Source organism: Chanos chanos, chromosome 3, assembly GCF_902362185.1.
Source record: "Chanos chanos chromosome 3, fChaCha1.1, whole genome shotgun sequence".
NCBI classification, from domain to species: Eukaryota; Metazoa; Chordata; class Actinopteri; order Gonorynchiformes; family Chanidae; genus Chanos; species Chanos chanos.
The window spans coordinates 50,214,503-50,230,491 of record NC_044497.1 but is presented as its reverse complement, the minus strand read 5'-3'; the positions used below and the strand labels follow the sequence as shown (position 1 = coordinate 50,230,491).

The 15,989-nt window shown below is 45.4% G+C and overlaps 1 protein-coding gene across 1 annotated transcript in view; it reads left to right on the top strand.

Annotated features, from left to right (window-relative positions):
- rxraa (retinoid X receptor, alpha a) overlaps positions 1 to 15,989 on the top strand; it is a 78,860-nt gene that overhangs the window by 44,532 nt on the left and 18,339 nt on the right. Inside the window, exon 3 of the mRNA XM_030767474.1 lies at positions 6,679 to 6,917. Within this exon, the coding sequence (XP_030623334.1) occupies positions 6,679 to 6,917 (239 nt within the window). The remainder of the gene's footprint in view (positions 1 to 6,678; positions 6,918 to 15,989) is intronic.

Sequence of the window (15,989 nt, the reverse complement as noted above, 5' to 3'; positions counted from 1 at the left end):
TATTTAGGCTGCTGACGGGTCCAGTTACAGTCGTGGTTCCGCTGTCAGTTTGGATCTCGTCTCCTCTCGGCGGCTTGCGAAAACCATTAAGGGACGCGCTCGTTTCCGCTTCCCATACCCGACTCTCCTCGATCCGCGTCTCACGTGTTGCGCCGTTTTTTTTAATGGTTTTTTGTTTTTTTCTTCCCAGCTAAAGAGGTGTCCTCACTGACGCGTGATCTCTTTTTATAGAGTTGCATTAGCTCCTCTCCTGCTGACAGGGGTAGGTAGTAATCAGGATAGCTTAGCTGCCCATAGTACCCACTCAACGAGCGACCGTCCAGCTGCCAGCCCTCCTGTAGATCAGCGCGTCATTTGTCACGCTCAGCGGCCGCTGACAGGTGGCAGGTTCTGACGGGGCAGGGTGTGCCCGCAGCCCTGTGCCCTGTGCCCTGTTCTAACACAGGGGCCTCCTTCAGTCCGGAGCAGAGTGTTCCATTTGGCTACGCGTCCCTTTCCTAGCGCCAGCACTCCCAGCTTTAGTGTAAACACATCAGCCTGCACTATTTACACTGAGAGCTTAAACTGTGTAGACCAGATTAGCTTGTTTATACAAACAGCGAGAGAAAACGTCTGATTAATGTGTCGACCTCCACCCTGCTCCAAAGAGCGTGCGCGCACACGCACAGACACACAAACACAGACACACACATACACACACACTCGCACACACAAACACAAGCACACACACACGCACACACACACCACAGTTCATCCTGTATTCATAATAATAAACAGCATGGCAGTTTAATCACGAATAGCAAGTGTGGCAATAATAATAAAAGTCAAATAAATATTTTCAACAGGCACACATGTCACTTCTTCGGCCAGGCGTCCCATATTTCCACACAGGCGACAGACTGCTGAGGATGTTTGCTTGTCACTCCTCCGCGTCTCTCACCAGTTAAGTCAAACTTCCAGAATAACGGAGAGATTTCTTCTCTGTGACGTTTTTTTTTTTTTTTTTCGTCTCCGCATTAATGCGCCGAGTTGAAAGTTATTCGGGATACTGCTGCACCACCCCCCCCCCCCCCAACCCCCACCCCCCTCTTTCCTCCCTTACCTATGAATAAACCTGAATATTTCAGAGAAATGCTAATGATTTGCTTTTGCATCCACGTCTGGGCCCACAGACTGTGGGCTTCAAAACACGCCGCCTGCCGCCAAATGTCTTTGTGAATAATAGATTGTGTATATCTCTTCAAAAAAAAAACACAAGGCAGTACCAAACTTTGCAGAGGCAAAAAAGAAAAACCCCTAGCAACGCATGTAGTCATTTAGTGCAGGTCTCTTTTATGTGGCAGACTTGTTAATGATTTATTGGGCCTTTTGTTGTTGTCATGAGTAATTTGCGCAGTGACCATATTTTTTTCCTGGACCATCTTTAATGATGGCATCATTTCTGAAAGGCAAAGCTGCCAAGAGGCCAATGTGGAAAACCTGATGTGTGTGTGTCTGTGTGTGTGTGTGTGTGTAGCAGCCACAGAACACCACACCCCACCTCTTCTGCCAGTCAGGCTTTTATGAGCCTTTATTCCAGCGCTGGCAGCATTGTTAGCAACAGATCAAATTAAGCACTTTGGACACTTTAGGGAGAGGGATATTAGAGGTTTCATGTTTACTCAACCTTTAGCAAAATAATTTGGCTTGTACAATTTGGCTAAGAGTAGACTCTGGACAGACACTGACAGACTTCTGTTACTGGCCCAAGACATTTTTCCTCTCTGCGTCTGATGGAGGGAACTTACTGATGAGCACATAATCACTTCAAGTGTCTGCCCAGAGCTCAGCTTCTGCCTGTCACTCCGTCCTGCCGATGAATTATAGAAACGAACAGCGGTTGATAATGGACTCTGTGGTTCAAGGATTTCTGTCTCGAAGTCCTATCCATAATGGAAGAGAATCTGCTTGCTCTGAGGCTGGGAGCTCCTGTGGTCTTGCCGGAGCTCCTGCTCTGACAGCCTGCCGGCACACAGACACAAAGGGCATATAGGACCAAGTCACAGTGTGGGCACAGGGTAGAGCAGTCAGTTACAGTGAACATGCACAGACACACAGACACATACACACACACATGCACACACGCATACACACAAACACACGCACACGCACACGCACAAACACACGCACACGCACACGCACACGCACACACACACACACACATGCACATACACACGCACACACACACGCACATACACACACACACGCACACACATACCATACGCACACACACACGCACACACATACCATACGCACACACATACGCAGACACATACGCATGCACACACTCAAACAAAAATACATGCTGGAGGCTCTCTGTTCATCCCTGTTAATTCGAGTTACTCTTAGACTGCCAATTTGTATAGCAAACAATGTCTGAGAAGTATTTTCTTTTAATAGACAATCTTTACGGCCAATTTGAGACTGATGAAATGGCATGATTGTCTCTGTTGTTTGAGGTCCTTTCTGACACTTTCCCCAAACAATCACAACACATGGTTCTAATGGAAACCCTATGAAAATTATTTATGGCATCAATTTATCAGGTTTACTGGCCCACTGGAATGCGAGTTCACTTTGTTCTCTCTGGGTGATGTAAGCGCTTTGGTTAGATAAACTGGATGTGAACCTGAGGTAGAGAGGTTGGTCCTATCAGGAGGGAGGGGAGACCCTCTTAATGAATGAACGCAATTTCTTTTCAAATGTAGACATTAGTCATTCGTTTGTTGGCAGGCCCAACATGACTGTGTGTGGTCCGTGGATCTACTCTCTCTCTCTCTCTCTCTCTCTCTCTCTCTCTCTCTCTCTCTCTCTCTCTCTCTCTCTGTGAGAAAGGAAGAGATGCTTTTCCCCCTATTTTTCTCCCCGCTCCCCCTTTTTTCCCCTACGGCCCATCCAATCAAGAGCTGGACGTTCTCCATCACCGTAAAGAACAGTGAGTGACACTGGAGGTGCGTTTCCACAGGTTCTGTGATCTTATCCTAAACACTGCCCCGGGGTTTACTGCTCATTTCTTAGCCCACTGACCTGAGTCCACTTAGATGCTCGGCTCTACATACACACCACCCCCCCCCCCCCACTCCTCTTTCCCCAGCCGCCCCTCTGTCGATTGGCTTGTAAACACAAAAAGTGTCAGGATTGCCTCTCAGTTTGCTAAAGAATGTGTTTTCACTTGCAAAAAAACAAAGAAAAAGAAAAAAAAAAGAAACAAAAACAAATCACTGCCACTTTTTGCACGGGCATGTCCTGTGTGTGTGCGGAGTTTAGATTAGCTCTCTGGCAGAGACTGCTGTAGTAATCCTGCTTAATTTACCCATTTGTTGCTGTCAGTTGTATTTTTGTGTACCTGACTGGGTGGAGTGATCATCTGCCAATAACAGACAGAACTGGAAGCTACTCTTCTTCCTATGATAGCTCAAAGCGTTTTTTTTTCTTTCTTTCTTTCTTTCTTTCTTTCTTTCTTTCTTTCTTTTTTCCCCTTTCTTTATTTTGTTCAGTCCAGCCATGATTTAACCTTTTAGTATTGGCAGGGAGGAGGGCCTGGATAGCTGCCACCCTTTTTTTTTTTGGACGCTGTCACGGTTTTATTTTCTTTTACCTGCTCTTATCTAATCTTCTGAGCATATTTATATTTTCATGCTGCAGGTAGCATGAGGCTTCCAGAATTTTCTCAGACAGCTTGTAAAACATGTTTCTCTTTCCAGCCAAACAGGTCAGGACAAAAAACGGCAATGAGAAGAGGAAGAAAAAAAAAAAAAGAAAAGACAAAAAAAACTTAGATACGGAATGAATCACGGCAGCATTCCCAGTGCTGGTAGCAGCTGCGTTAGTGCTTGTAGCAGATAGCAACAGTAGTGTAATAGTAGTAGTAGTAGCAGGACATAGATCTCTTTTGTTTGATCTTGGCAGAGAAAGAGGTCGCAGAAGTGAGAGTGAGGGTTGATCACTCAGCACCGTGGCGCTGTAATCCCGGTGGCAGAGAGACTGCTGTGATGGCATATACCCCAGCCCACCCCCACCCCCCCCCTTCTTTTAACCCTTCACTGCCCAGCTTACCCTCAGCTGTACCCCGCTCTGAGGGTGAATTAGACACGGGCCCCTTTCATCTCCACCTGTAAAATCACTCATCTGTCCCGGCCGTGACAACATGTCCTCACAATGCCAAGCAGTCGTCACATGCAGAAAACCACACACACATGCACATGGCCGCATATAAACATAATATGTCAATTACACTCTCGTAAACACGTGCACACACGTGTATATAAATACATATGTGTGTGTATATATATATATATATATATATATATATATATATATATATATATATATATATATATAGAGAGAGAGAGAGAGAGAGAGAGAGAGATTCATATGATATACATAGGTTCATACTAATACATTTATGCACAGTAATATTTTATATTTTATTTCAGTGCTTCAGCCGTATTCGCTGGGTCAAAAGACACTTCCATTAGCCCCTAGTCCCTCTACACCACTGTCTCTCTGTTGAAAAGAACACATTCTGTTAGAGCGCTTCCACAATCTGTCTGTCCTTTCCCAGTGGAGAGGACTCACATCTCCGGACCGAGGCTCCCTCAGCTGAGCCTGCAGGTCCACTACTAACCCCCCTGACAGATTGGGTCCACCACAGATGGCGGCTTTTCACACAGGCCAGCGTCTCCGAAGGTTGTGAGAGAAAAGCGTGTCAGTTCATGCCGTGAATTAAAACTAAATAAAAGATCGTTTGGCTCGCCAAAGATGTTTTTCCCTCTGTCAAAGGACCTTTTTTTTCCCCCACTGAGATGGTAATCAATTATTTCTTATTTATTTATTAAAACCAGAAATGCCTTTTTTTTCTGCCAGCCTATAGTAAATTATTTGAATCTATGTGTTCTCACATTAGCGGAGGCTTACATTAGTCTTCCTCTCAGACATATTTGAGTGTGTCAGCAGGAAGTACTCCGGAGGAGGTCGGGATACAGGGGAAGTGTTTGCCTGGGCTGAGTAAGTCGACAGGCTCCCATTAGGGCAACCACCGTTAGGACAGAGGGCTTTAAGAGCCAAACCCCCCCCCCCCCCCCCCCGCCCCCCCCGGTGTAACCCCTCCCGTGCAACCCCTACCATCTCTCTTTTTGAGAATAACTGGCCGCCTGGAAGCCTTTCGCCTGGAATCCATCACGAGACGCCAGCGATGACGTCAGTCGAGAAGGGACACTGCGCTCCTGGAAAACACCGTGGACTGGACACATTGTTTCTCTCAACTGTCACCTAATTGAGCAATACATCACCCCTGTGCCTGTGTTCCCAAATGGAGGAATTCAGTTGCTTATGAAACGGACCTCTGATGAATCTTGTCCTCTGTTTTTTTCTTTTTTGTTTTTTTTTTTTGTGGAAACTTATTTCACTGTCACAAATGTATTTTGACTTTGTAGGGAGATATATGAGTGAGTGTACATTGGAGCCAGATCTGTGCTTGTGTCAGACTTTCAGTCCCTTGGTGCAGTGTGAAGGGGTGGGAAGGTTAAGGAAGGTATTTCATATGATTCCTCAGACTTGCTAAAGGAGGTGGTTTACCGTAAATGAAAAAAAAAAGGAGGAATTAAAGAGAGCGAAAGAGCCTGGGGCCAGGGAAGGGAGAGAGTGAAAAAGAGAGGGAGTGGGAGTCAGATGAAAGAGAATGAGCGATGGGACAGAAAAAGAGAGAGAGAGAGAGTGAGTGAGAGAGAGAGAGAAAGTAAGTAGTCATCAGCAAAGGATACTTGGCCTTGTCGTCTGACCTAGACTGACAGATGTGCCCAATCTGTACATCCTCCTTCATGCTCTCATATCTGTCCTGGTGACAAGTGACACTTTGACTGGTGGCAGGTTCAAGGCAACGAATGAGTATGTGTCTGAGTCAGAGAGAGAGAAAGGGAGAGAGTCCTTTTCCCTAATCAGACTGCGACCCTGGCAACATTGACCTTGGCCTCTCTCTCGCTCTCTCTCTCTCTCTCTCTCTCTCTGTCTCTCTCACTCTCTCTCTCTCTCTTTCTCTCTCTCTCTGTCTCTCTCTCTCTCTTTAGCCTTGCAGCAGAGTCAGGGTTAGTTTCTAAGAGTAATGCTCTGACAGAGGCTATAAATCTGCTCTGCAGCGCTCCATGTCTCACCCTCCCTCCTCACTCCTCCTTCCACTCACTACACTGTTGCCTGTCTCAAGTTCAGCAGCCAGGTGAAAAGGTCACACTTGGGTTGAGGTTACAGACTCTCTCTCTCTCTCTGCCTGAGAGACGGCCAAGGTTGCATTGCTCGTGTGCGCGCGCGTGAAACGAACTCTGCTTGGACATGCAGACAGTTTTTCAAGCTGCAGAGACACAGCTGAAAGATTTAGGTTTGATGTCATACATTAACTCAGACGTTTAGTATTTCATATAAAAAAAATCTTTATTGTGATTAATGCCGCTTGATTTTTGTTTTTGAAAGCCTTTTCGAAAGCACCGCCGTGTCCGAACGCTTCAACATTTCGACAGCCATCGCAAAGAGATGGCTCGGAGCGCCACATAATGTCTTATTTTGCTGATGATTCATTTGTCGCTGATGTTAATGAGCACTGATTTGTACGGATGTGGATGAGCGGTAACCTTCTGCCTTTCTTCTCAGACTCCTCAGGTCAGGTGACGTCCTCGCCCCTCAACTCCCCGACGTCCCACCGGGGGATGCACCCGTCCCTGCTGAGCCCGTCCTCCATTGGGCCCTCGGGCTCCCTGCACTCTCCCATCAGCACTCTCAGTTCGCCCATGAACGGCCTGGGCTCACCCTTCTCCGTCATCAGCTCCCCCATGGGCCCCCACTCCATGGCCTCCCCGGGCATGGGCTATGGCCCCAGTGTGAGCCCACAGGTAGGACCAGTTACCTCTATACTACCCCTCCACTCACTTCCCAAAGGATGCTCCTCTGTAACGTTTACCTCATCAAGTCTGAGCATGGACATCCCTGCTCTCTTTTCATGTTCTCTCTTTCTGTCTCTCTCTCTCTCTCTCTTTCCATTTTTTTATCTGTCTAGCACCTCTCTTCTTCTTCTTCTTCTTCTTCTTCTTCTTCTTCATTCTCGTTCTTCGTCCTCCCTCAGATTTTCTTTCACTTTCTATCTTTTGTTCTATAAATAGGCATGCCCATTTCATTGCCGTTTAAAAAAAGACTGACAATTAAGACATCAAAGCCTCCTGTGTCCCAGTTTTCTTTCAAAGCAAGAACTAAAAAAAAAAAAAAAATTGCTCTAAAAATGCATGAACGTTTTTGTGTTTCTGAGGAAAAAAAAAAATTATAAAAAGGAAGCCAGTGCCCTTATTCAGCCTGATAAATCTAGAATAGATTTTTTTTTTTTTTGTTCATCAAAAATGAATATGTCCCATCTGCAATGGAGTTATGAGAGGATTAAGGGCTCTCTCTCTCTCTCTGAGTACAGATGTATTCTTTCGTTCCTAGAAAGAGGGCACAAACATCCTGCCCCATCCCTCCTCTGTTCTTTAAATCCATCTTTTGCATCTGGTTGCAAGAATAAATGCGGTGTATTAAGATTTGTTGCTGTGTAGTGGCAACTGTTGCTGTTGTTCTCTCTCTCGCTCATCGCTGATTTCAGAGAATGCGCTTATAGAGATGTTTCTGTGATATTAATCATGGCTGAGTTCGGGCCTGAACCTGCTTGCACGTGTTTTTTTGAATCCAGCTCTCGCTATCAAAACAGTTAATGGATTATAGTTCTCATCAGATGTGCAGAGATCTTTATGACAATGACATGTGATCCTCTTTTTGCTGCAAAAGTTTGTTTAGGAGAGCGTGGGTAGGTCTGTGTTCACACAGCGTAAGCCTCTTTAGCTGCATCATACAGACTTATCAAGGATGCATGGCATAAATTCTTAGGGATTGCCAATTTCACTAGTAGCACGCTTACATATACACATGCAGTGCCACCCTCCCTCTCTCTCTCTCTCTGTCTGTCTCTGTCTCTCTCTCTCTCTCTTTTTCTCTCTCTCTCTTCCCTTCTTAGCAATGTGGGTGCGGGGCGGGTTAAGGCAGTGCTCTGGCCCTGCAGTCACAAGACGCGGGTCCTCTGACGGAAGGTGATTTGAGTCAGACGGCAGATGCCACTTGCGCTTAAGACTCGGCTGACTGGCTGTTTTCAGGCCCAGTCGGGCGGAACAAGGTTGCGACTCGGGCCCTGCGTATTTAACCTCGGAGGATCCGGAACGAGGCCCCCCTCCACCGGCGCTGACCTCCCAGCGCCACACACAGAAATGAGCTCATTCCCATAAGCGTTCAAAAAACATGAGACACAAGGCCTTTTCTACGCTCTCATTAGCCGTTCTCTTAAACCGATGCAGATGCAGCGTGTATTCCAGGAAGAAAACTTTGCATGCAAGAGTGAACGTCATTTGTTGCTGACACTTCAACCGTGTCACAAAATAAACCATTCTTACAAGAATGTGTATTACGTAAATTAACTTGTCACTTGCCAATAGAAATGAACTGTTTAACTATGACTAAGCTTAGCTTTTGACATGTCCGTTCATACCATACCACAAACCTCTATGAAGATCCTCTGTGATCCTCTGTATCCTCATGCCCCATGCATTTTAACAAAAGGGCAATGCTCCACTAGTGCACTGTGTCCCAGTACTGCTACTGGGAGCCCAATGCTGTCTCCCTGGCAATCCAACTCACCTGCCATGATCAGTCCCATGATAAGCTGCCTGAGGTGTGTTAGAGAAGGGCAGAGCAGATTCCAAGGAGCAGAGCTAGTAAACACTGGTCTAGTTAATATGCGATCAATTGAAGGACACCTTGCGCTAGCAGAAAAGGGGGCTTATCTTTACTTTGGTGTCCTTTTGTTATCTATTTAAGAGTGTCTAACTGAAATGGCATGCAGGGACAGAGATCCTTATTTTTATATCTCTGTGAAGCGAGGAACTGTGGGTAGCAAAGCATCCATGCAGCGTTTGACAGTACGTTTTTGTTTTGCCTCATTTAGCATGTCCGTGTTTAGACTGTCATTAAGTCACTGGATCTGCTCTTTCCACTGCATGTAGTTTCACAATAAAACAACATCTACTTCTTCAAAAAAAAAAAAAAAAAAAGGGCCCACACATGGAGCCGGCCCGACATTTCCGCGCCGCATTCTTTCTCGAAGCGAGTCAGATTCTTTCTTTCTTGGTGTGGCTTGCTCTGTTATTCTGCTCATTTCTCTTTTCTTTCTGGAATGTTCTGAGCAGTCTCTCTTGGGGAGTTTTGGTCAGAGACAGAGCCAGGCCACAGTGATGTGGAACTTCATTAGTACTTTCTTACATCGTGGGCCCTTAGCGAAGCAGCACATCTCAGTCACCGCAGTCTCTCTACAGCTGGGACAGATTACGAAAGAGAGCTGGAACTCATTCTACTCTTCCAGTGATAACTGTGGAGGCCATACTGTGTTGTTTCTCCTGAAAAGACATCTTTTTTTTTTTTTACATTTGTCAGACCTGAGTCCATTAGCCATTGCAGAGCGCAGTTTCCTCTGTGTTTTAAAAGAATAAAAGCTCTCTTCGCCCTCTCTCTCATACACTCCCAGGAGCCTTTGGGCTTTGAAGGATCAACAGCTATAAGTCATTCCGCAGAGCGTTGCTGTCGCTGCAGTGGCGTGCGAAGACCACTGTAACGCAGAGAAAAAAGGTGTGGATGTTTAACAGGAGAGGAGACAATCCTAGCTTTCATAATGTATACACTGCTCGCGCTGAAGTCATGGAAGCCATTTGGAGATGTCTTGTTTAGGCTGAGGTAGCTAGGAGACTTGAAACGTGATGCTATATACCATACATGTTATATATACATACAGTGCTCTGTGGAGGTTTGCAGGCTGAAGCCTTGTACTGTGTGGGAGTGAGAGAGCTTCGTTTTCGGGGCTGCTCTTCAGGGATACTTACTGCAAACGAGCTCAATGACATCACCGCATCATCACGCTTAAGAGACACACAATGGAGCTGTGTTTGTAACTCAGAGGGCTGTTATTGCAGTTGGAGAGTCAGTCAGAGAAAAACAGACAAAACATACAGTGTATATATATATATATATATATATATATATATATGTATGTATGTATGTATGTGTGTATAAATGTATATTCAGGAGTATGAGTGGGCAGCAATTAGTGGTAACAGAGCTCTTGTGTTTCCCTGCTGTGTATGAGGTAATGGTAAATACAGTAGGATTTACTCAGGTGAACAGCAAATGACTGATTTTCCGCTCACTCAACCCTCACACCTGGGACCCGGGTCAGAGTAATACTTCAGTTTGTCATTGTGCTGTTGAAACCTGTATTCGGAGATAATAGAGGAGATTGAGGGTGAACTCTTCACAGAGGTTTAATCAACGCTACATTCACTGTGTCTCTTTTATTTTTCTTTCGCTCAAGACACATGCCAGAGCTTGATTTTGCCAGTTGCTTAAAAAAGACTCACAGTGTCAATAACAGTGCAGAAAAAAAAACAAAGAAGACCTGAGATGAGATCTGTTTTCTTCTCTCTGTGTTATTTATGATCTTTCAGAGTATTCTGTGCTTCTCTCTCTCTCTCTCTCTCTCTCTCTCTCCTCTCTCTTTCCTTCTTTAATGCACGAGGCAAGGAGGAATGAGTCAATGTCCAGACTGTCGCATGGATAAGTCTTTAATAACAGAGCTGGATTGCTAATGGCTTAGTGCCTGCGGCCAGAGACGTGAATATGAAAGACCAATACTGAAGTCTGGCTGTGTCTGAAACTTTGAGAGAGACTGGGAGAGAGAGAGAGAGAGAGAGAGAGAACAATCAACACAAGCTTCATTATTGCCCATGCTGTCCCTACAGGCCCTCTATTTTTCCCTACTCAGGGAGCTGCCTGGTACTTAACTCTCCAGGATGAGGCCTGCAGGGGTTTCGTCGTCACAGGGGTAACGCCGGTGCCGTCACCCCACCTTGCTCACATCCCCACCGTGATTCATTAAGCCGTGCAGAGCGCTTAACCCCTCGGCCCCCGCGGTGTCACCTGTGAACTGGCCCTGCCGTGGGGGAGCGAGGACCCTCTGCTCCTTAACCCAAATGAGCCTAACAGGCATCCGTTGTGCCTCTTAACTGCCCTGCGTCTTACCATATGGAGTCCGTCAAAAGCAAATCATAAACTCCTCTAAAAGAAAAAAAATAAAATAATAAGCCACTCCTCTCACCCCCTCAAGCTGCTTGTGCTTTAAATAGCGCTAGAATGTTCTGAGAATGTAATTGCCTGAATGTTCTTTTGTTCTGCTGAAGTCAGTCAGATAGATTACGAAACTCTGTAATTAAAATAGAAAATAACTTGAACACTTAAATATATATGTTTTTTTTTTTTTAATTTATAGGTTGAAGACATGATTAAGCATAAAGTTAAGTGCTTTTCATACTCTTGTTTTCCTGCAAAAACAAGATTGTCTGTCCCCTGAAAAAGGAACCGTTCTCAGATCAGTCTTCCTCCTAGCTTTTGACAGCCGAGGTATGGGAAATGGGATAGGATACAGGGAGCAAACCGTGGCCTTGACTTGAACAGTTTTGCAGGAGCTTTAATGAAGAAAATGTGTCCGTTTTGTTATTTCACACTCAGACGTGATCCCAAGGTTTGTGGGAAGAGGAAAGGAAAAATACAAAGTCAACCGCCTTATTGTGTTTCAAAAAAGATTCTCTCTCTATAGCTCTCTCTCACTTTCATAGTTAACCCTCTCAGTGTCTGCTGAATCATATCAAAGCAGTTTGCTCTTTCAGTCGAACAGCACAGAGAACGAAAGGGAAGGGTTTTTTTTTTTTTTTATGATAACACAATACCGCACATCTGGCTCTGAAGCATATATGCATTATGGCATAGTTACTAAAATAATAATCCCCTCTATGAAAAAATGTTTTTAGATAGAGAAGAAAGAGTCCCAGGAAGGGCTCGGATCAAACGGAGACTTTTGGCTCCGGTGAAATGCAAACAGAGACGTACCAATAGGACTCTTTTTTTCATTGCCGTGTCGGTTAAGGTACAGAGAACACCACAGGTATGCCGTGCGGCCGGCCGAGAGAGAGAGAGAAAACAGCGCAGCTCATTAACAATCCTCATGCAGACCTGATCGCTATGCAGCGCGGTAGTGCGGACACCGCGCTTTAGCACTCGCACACACCGACCGACCGGCCGACCGACAAACCGACCACGGCATTCTTCTTTTTAAGTCTGTAAACGAGACCGTGAAAAAAAAACGCCCAATCCTTTTCTCGGTTGAGCTCAGCACCGTTCCTGGGGGAACCACACAGCGTCTGCCTTTTGTTCCAGATCAGGTCACCCCTCAGCCAGGCCTTCTGTTTGGACAAGAGTCTGTTTTTAGCTCCGCTCATTTCAAAGGTTTATTATTGTGTGCAACACTGACGAGGGATTTTCTGAGGAAGCAGATACAGGAATGTCACTGTCTATGGACAAAAGATGTGTTGGAAACAGTAGTGTCTGTTGAGATGCTGGATGACTGTTAAGTTTCTGTTCTTACAATAGACACTCTCTCTGAAGATACACACATACTCCTGCGTGATTGCTTTTTTTTTTTTTTTTTTTTTTTTTTGTAGCCTCGGTGCTCAAACACAATACAATTAAACGCTCAGCCACTAAATCCTTGAATTTTTTTTTGTTTAACCTTGAAATAAGCACAGGTAGCTGTCCTGATTAAAGAAAAGTTAATTCCCCTTAAGACCTGCAGTTTTCTCCATAGACCCGTTCCCTCTCTTTTCCTTTTCTTCTTTGTATGTAAAGGTTTTTTTTTTTTCTGTTTTAAGTAATCATCTGCTGAGCTTGGAAAATGTCTAGGTCTTTACATTCACGGCTCGCCCAGCATCCCCGCTCGATACAGATACACGAATTTCAGACTGTAAATTCCAAGGACAGTCGACAGGTACAGCGTAAAAACGAAGGGAATAAGACAAGCTAACATACATGATTCGCTACAGTGTCTGTCTAGTTTGTTCACCTCTGTGTTATCTTTACTTAGAGAAGAAGTGAGATTCCAAGTTTAGCTGATGACCGGTTGTCATGAGACGCGGTGTGGGAATGTGACTCGATCGTCGGGAATTCTGCCCAGTCAGCATCTACTGCTTACGTTCCCAGAAAAAAAAAGCAAAAACAGTTTGTATAGATATCTGACACTCTGTACTTACTTTATGCCCCATACCACTGAGATTTCCTGGGGAAACTTTGGCTTCCTCTCTCTAATTCAGTTTCTTCCACTTTCAGTATGCTCTTTCTGTTATCAGAGACTACATCAAATCACTTTTTCAGCGTCCCTCTTTTTTCCAAATTACAGATTAAGAGCGGATTTAGAGAAGCCTTATGCTGTGTTGGCAGTGTCTTAGGGGAGTGCGATACACGCCTGTTCTAAGAGATGTGACGGGTGACCAGACCAGCGCCTGTTGTCTTGTGTGGAGTCTCCTGCAACAGGCATGTAACGCTCTGCCCTGCTCAGGGTAGACTTCCCCCTGAACAGAGCAGTCGGGCGAGAGATCAACCCCGTCTCTTACCTTCCGGCTCGTTAGGTACACGTATGTTGACGGCTTAGCTCTAATCACGATCTAAACGCTTAAGCTCTGATTTTACAGGCAAGAGGGAGAGAAAGGACAGCGTGAGCCATCTGTTGCGTGGTGCCGATTTGGTCCGGGCAGGTAGCCGCGTTTGAGAATTCCGCACGTGCCATGTAGTGTCATCCCGCGGTCGTTCGCTCAACGTATCATTTATCCCGAAAGTCAGGAGGACATGGACAGCATTCCGAAACAGACCCGCTGGCCAACACGTCCGTGTGTGCGGTGAGTGACAGGATAGGATTTAAGAAATTGGCTTCTGTGTGTGTGTGTGTGTGTGAGTGATTGAGTGCCTTCGCGTGCCTGTGTAAACATATTTGTAATCAATCCCAGAAAGGTGACTAGCTGTCAGAATTCCAAAAGTTCCACAGGAAGACTGAGCAACTGATCCGAATCACAGGGCAAAATCTCCACGCAGTGTTCCTGCCCGTAACCCAAACACCAGTTCTGCACTGGTCCATTAGCGCTGAGGAGAAACAGAAGTCCCATTGAGGCGATGACAGAGGTGTCCCCAGGCACACTTTTCCGCGTTCGGCCGACACTTAGAAAAGCTTAGATAAAGCAACTCTTAGGGTTAAGTTATCTGTGAGAAAAGACAAGGGTCAGAGGTCGCAGGGGGTTATCAGATGGAGCTCACACTTTGACCCTCCCTGTGGGGCAGTGATGGAGAGGTTACTATTATCAGTTAAAGATTACCACATGCACATGTCCACTTCCCGGCTAAATGTGGAAACAAAAGGTAAGAGTTGCACAGCTTTTCTCATCTGAAGACTCTGCGTCTCTAGGTCGAAGTGGTTAAACAACTTAATCACCTTTTTTTTTTGGGCTTCGGACTCAATTCGCAGTCGTTTATCGACACTGGCATAAGCCCCAGTGCTATGTTGCAAATAAGCACACTTAACAAGTTGCTGTTGATTTGATATGACAGGGTTTTCATCATTTTGTGCTAGACTGTGACTCTGGGACCATTAAGTATGTAATTGTTAGCGCTCAAAAGAGTGCTTACAGGGCCATGCTTGAAACTCAGCTCTACTGCGAGACTGCCTGCACTAGCATGCTAAAGAGAAGCTTTTGCACCAAGGGGGCTTTGGCGCTCCCTTTGAAGTGTCCTTTTGAGAGAAGTCTGTTCTGTTCCTCAATAAATACAGATAAGCCCATTTAAAACTGGAGCTTTACTTTTTACTCCTCTTTCCCTGTGTTTGTTCAGAGTTGTGTGTGTGGTTTAAGCTGCTACTTTGTGGTAATGTGTACAGTGTAAGTGCATTAACCACATATGTGTTGTATTTCCAGTTGTTTTAAGTCGATGTTAAAGAGCTCGTACGTTTTAAATGTCAGAGATGATTGAATTTACGGTCTGAATTCCTACGTTTTCAGTCCTCAGAAGACACCGATCAGGATGCTCTGTTAGGTTAGGTTTTCGAGCGATTCTGTTCTAGCCATTCCACATAAGTTTTCCATATGGGGTACATTCTCACATGTTTCAGACAGAACTGTGTGAGAAACAGACTTTGCCCGGATACGTAGTGTGAACTTCCTTTAAGCTGTGTTAAGATGTGTCTTGCACTCTGTGTGGCATTTCATTAATAATTCTTCACAATTTGTGGTTAGATGTGGTGAGACAATTGTGCCTACCACGGTACTCTAAGATTTCTCTCCTTAGGGTATTCCTGTCACCTTCAGGAAGCCTGTTATTTCATGTATTCATATGTTGTCGTAAGTGGGGGAAATGATACTTTGATAGCGAATGAATGCAATCTGTGGCCCACGGCCCACTCTTGCTCGCTCTCTCTCTCTCTCTCTCTCTCTCTCTCTCTCTCTCATGCACCGCCAGTCTTCTGTCTCTCTCAGTGGATTTGTAAGCTTGTGGCTCTTGTTCTCTCCCCTGAGTCTCCTGACTGTGACGACCAGTCTTTCCCCAGGTATCCAGATGTGTACACAGCCCCTCCCAACCCCGTTTCTCAGGCTCTCTCTCTACCCCAGCCAGCACAGCTGCATAACTTTGGAGCACATCATAAAACCAGCGCACAGCACATCACAAGTACATCACGAAGCCCTCCAGAGTCCAGGGAAAGAGCAGGAGGGGGCGGGTGGCGCATTTTGGAGGTTCAGATTGTGTGTCAGATGTTGTAACGCCCGTGTGTTCAACAGTCTCACACACATGGTCTGTAAAGCTTAACACAGACTAGAAAACAGAGAAAGTCTTTCCAGTCAGCATAGTAAAAGAATGTCTGCTTTTCCCATTACTGACTGAAAACCCCAGTGACTGCTGTAGACAAGTGAGCTGGGTTATGGAGATATATTACCAAAGTATAGTTCATTTGCCTACTTAATCTAGTATCCTGT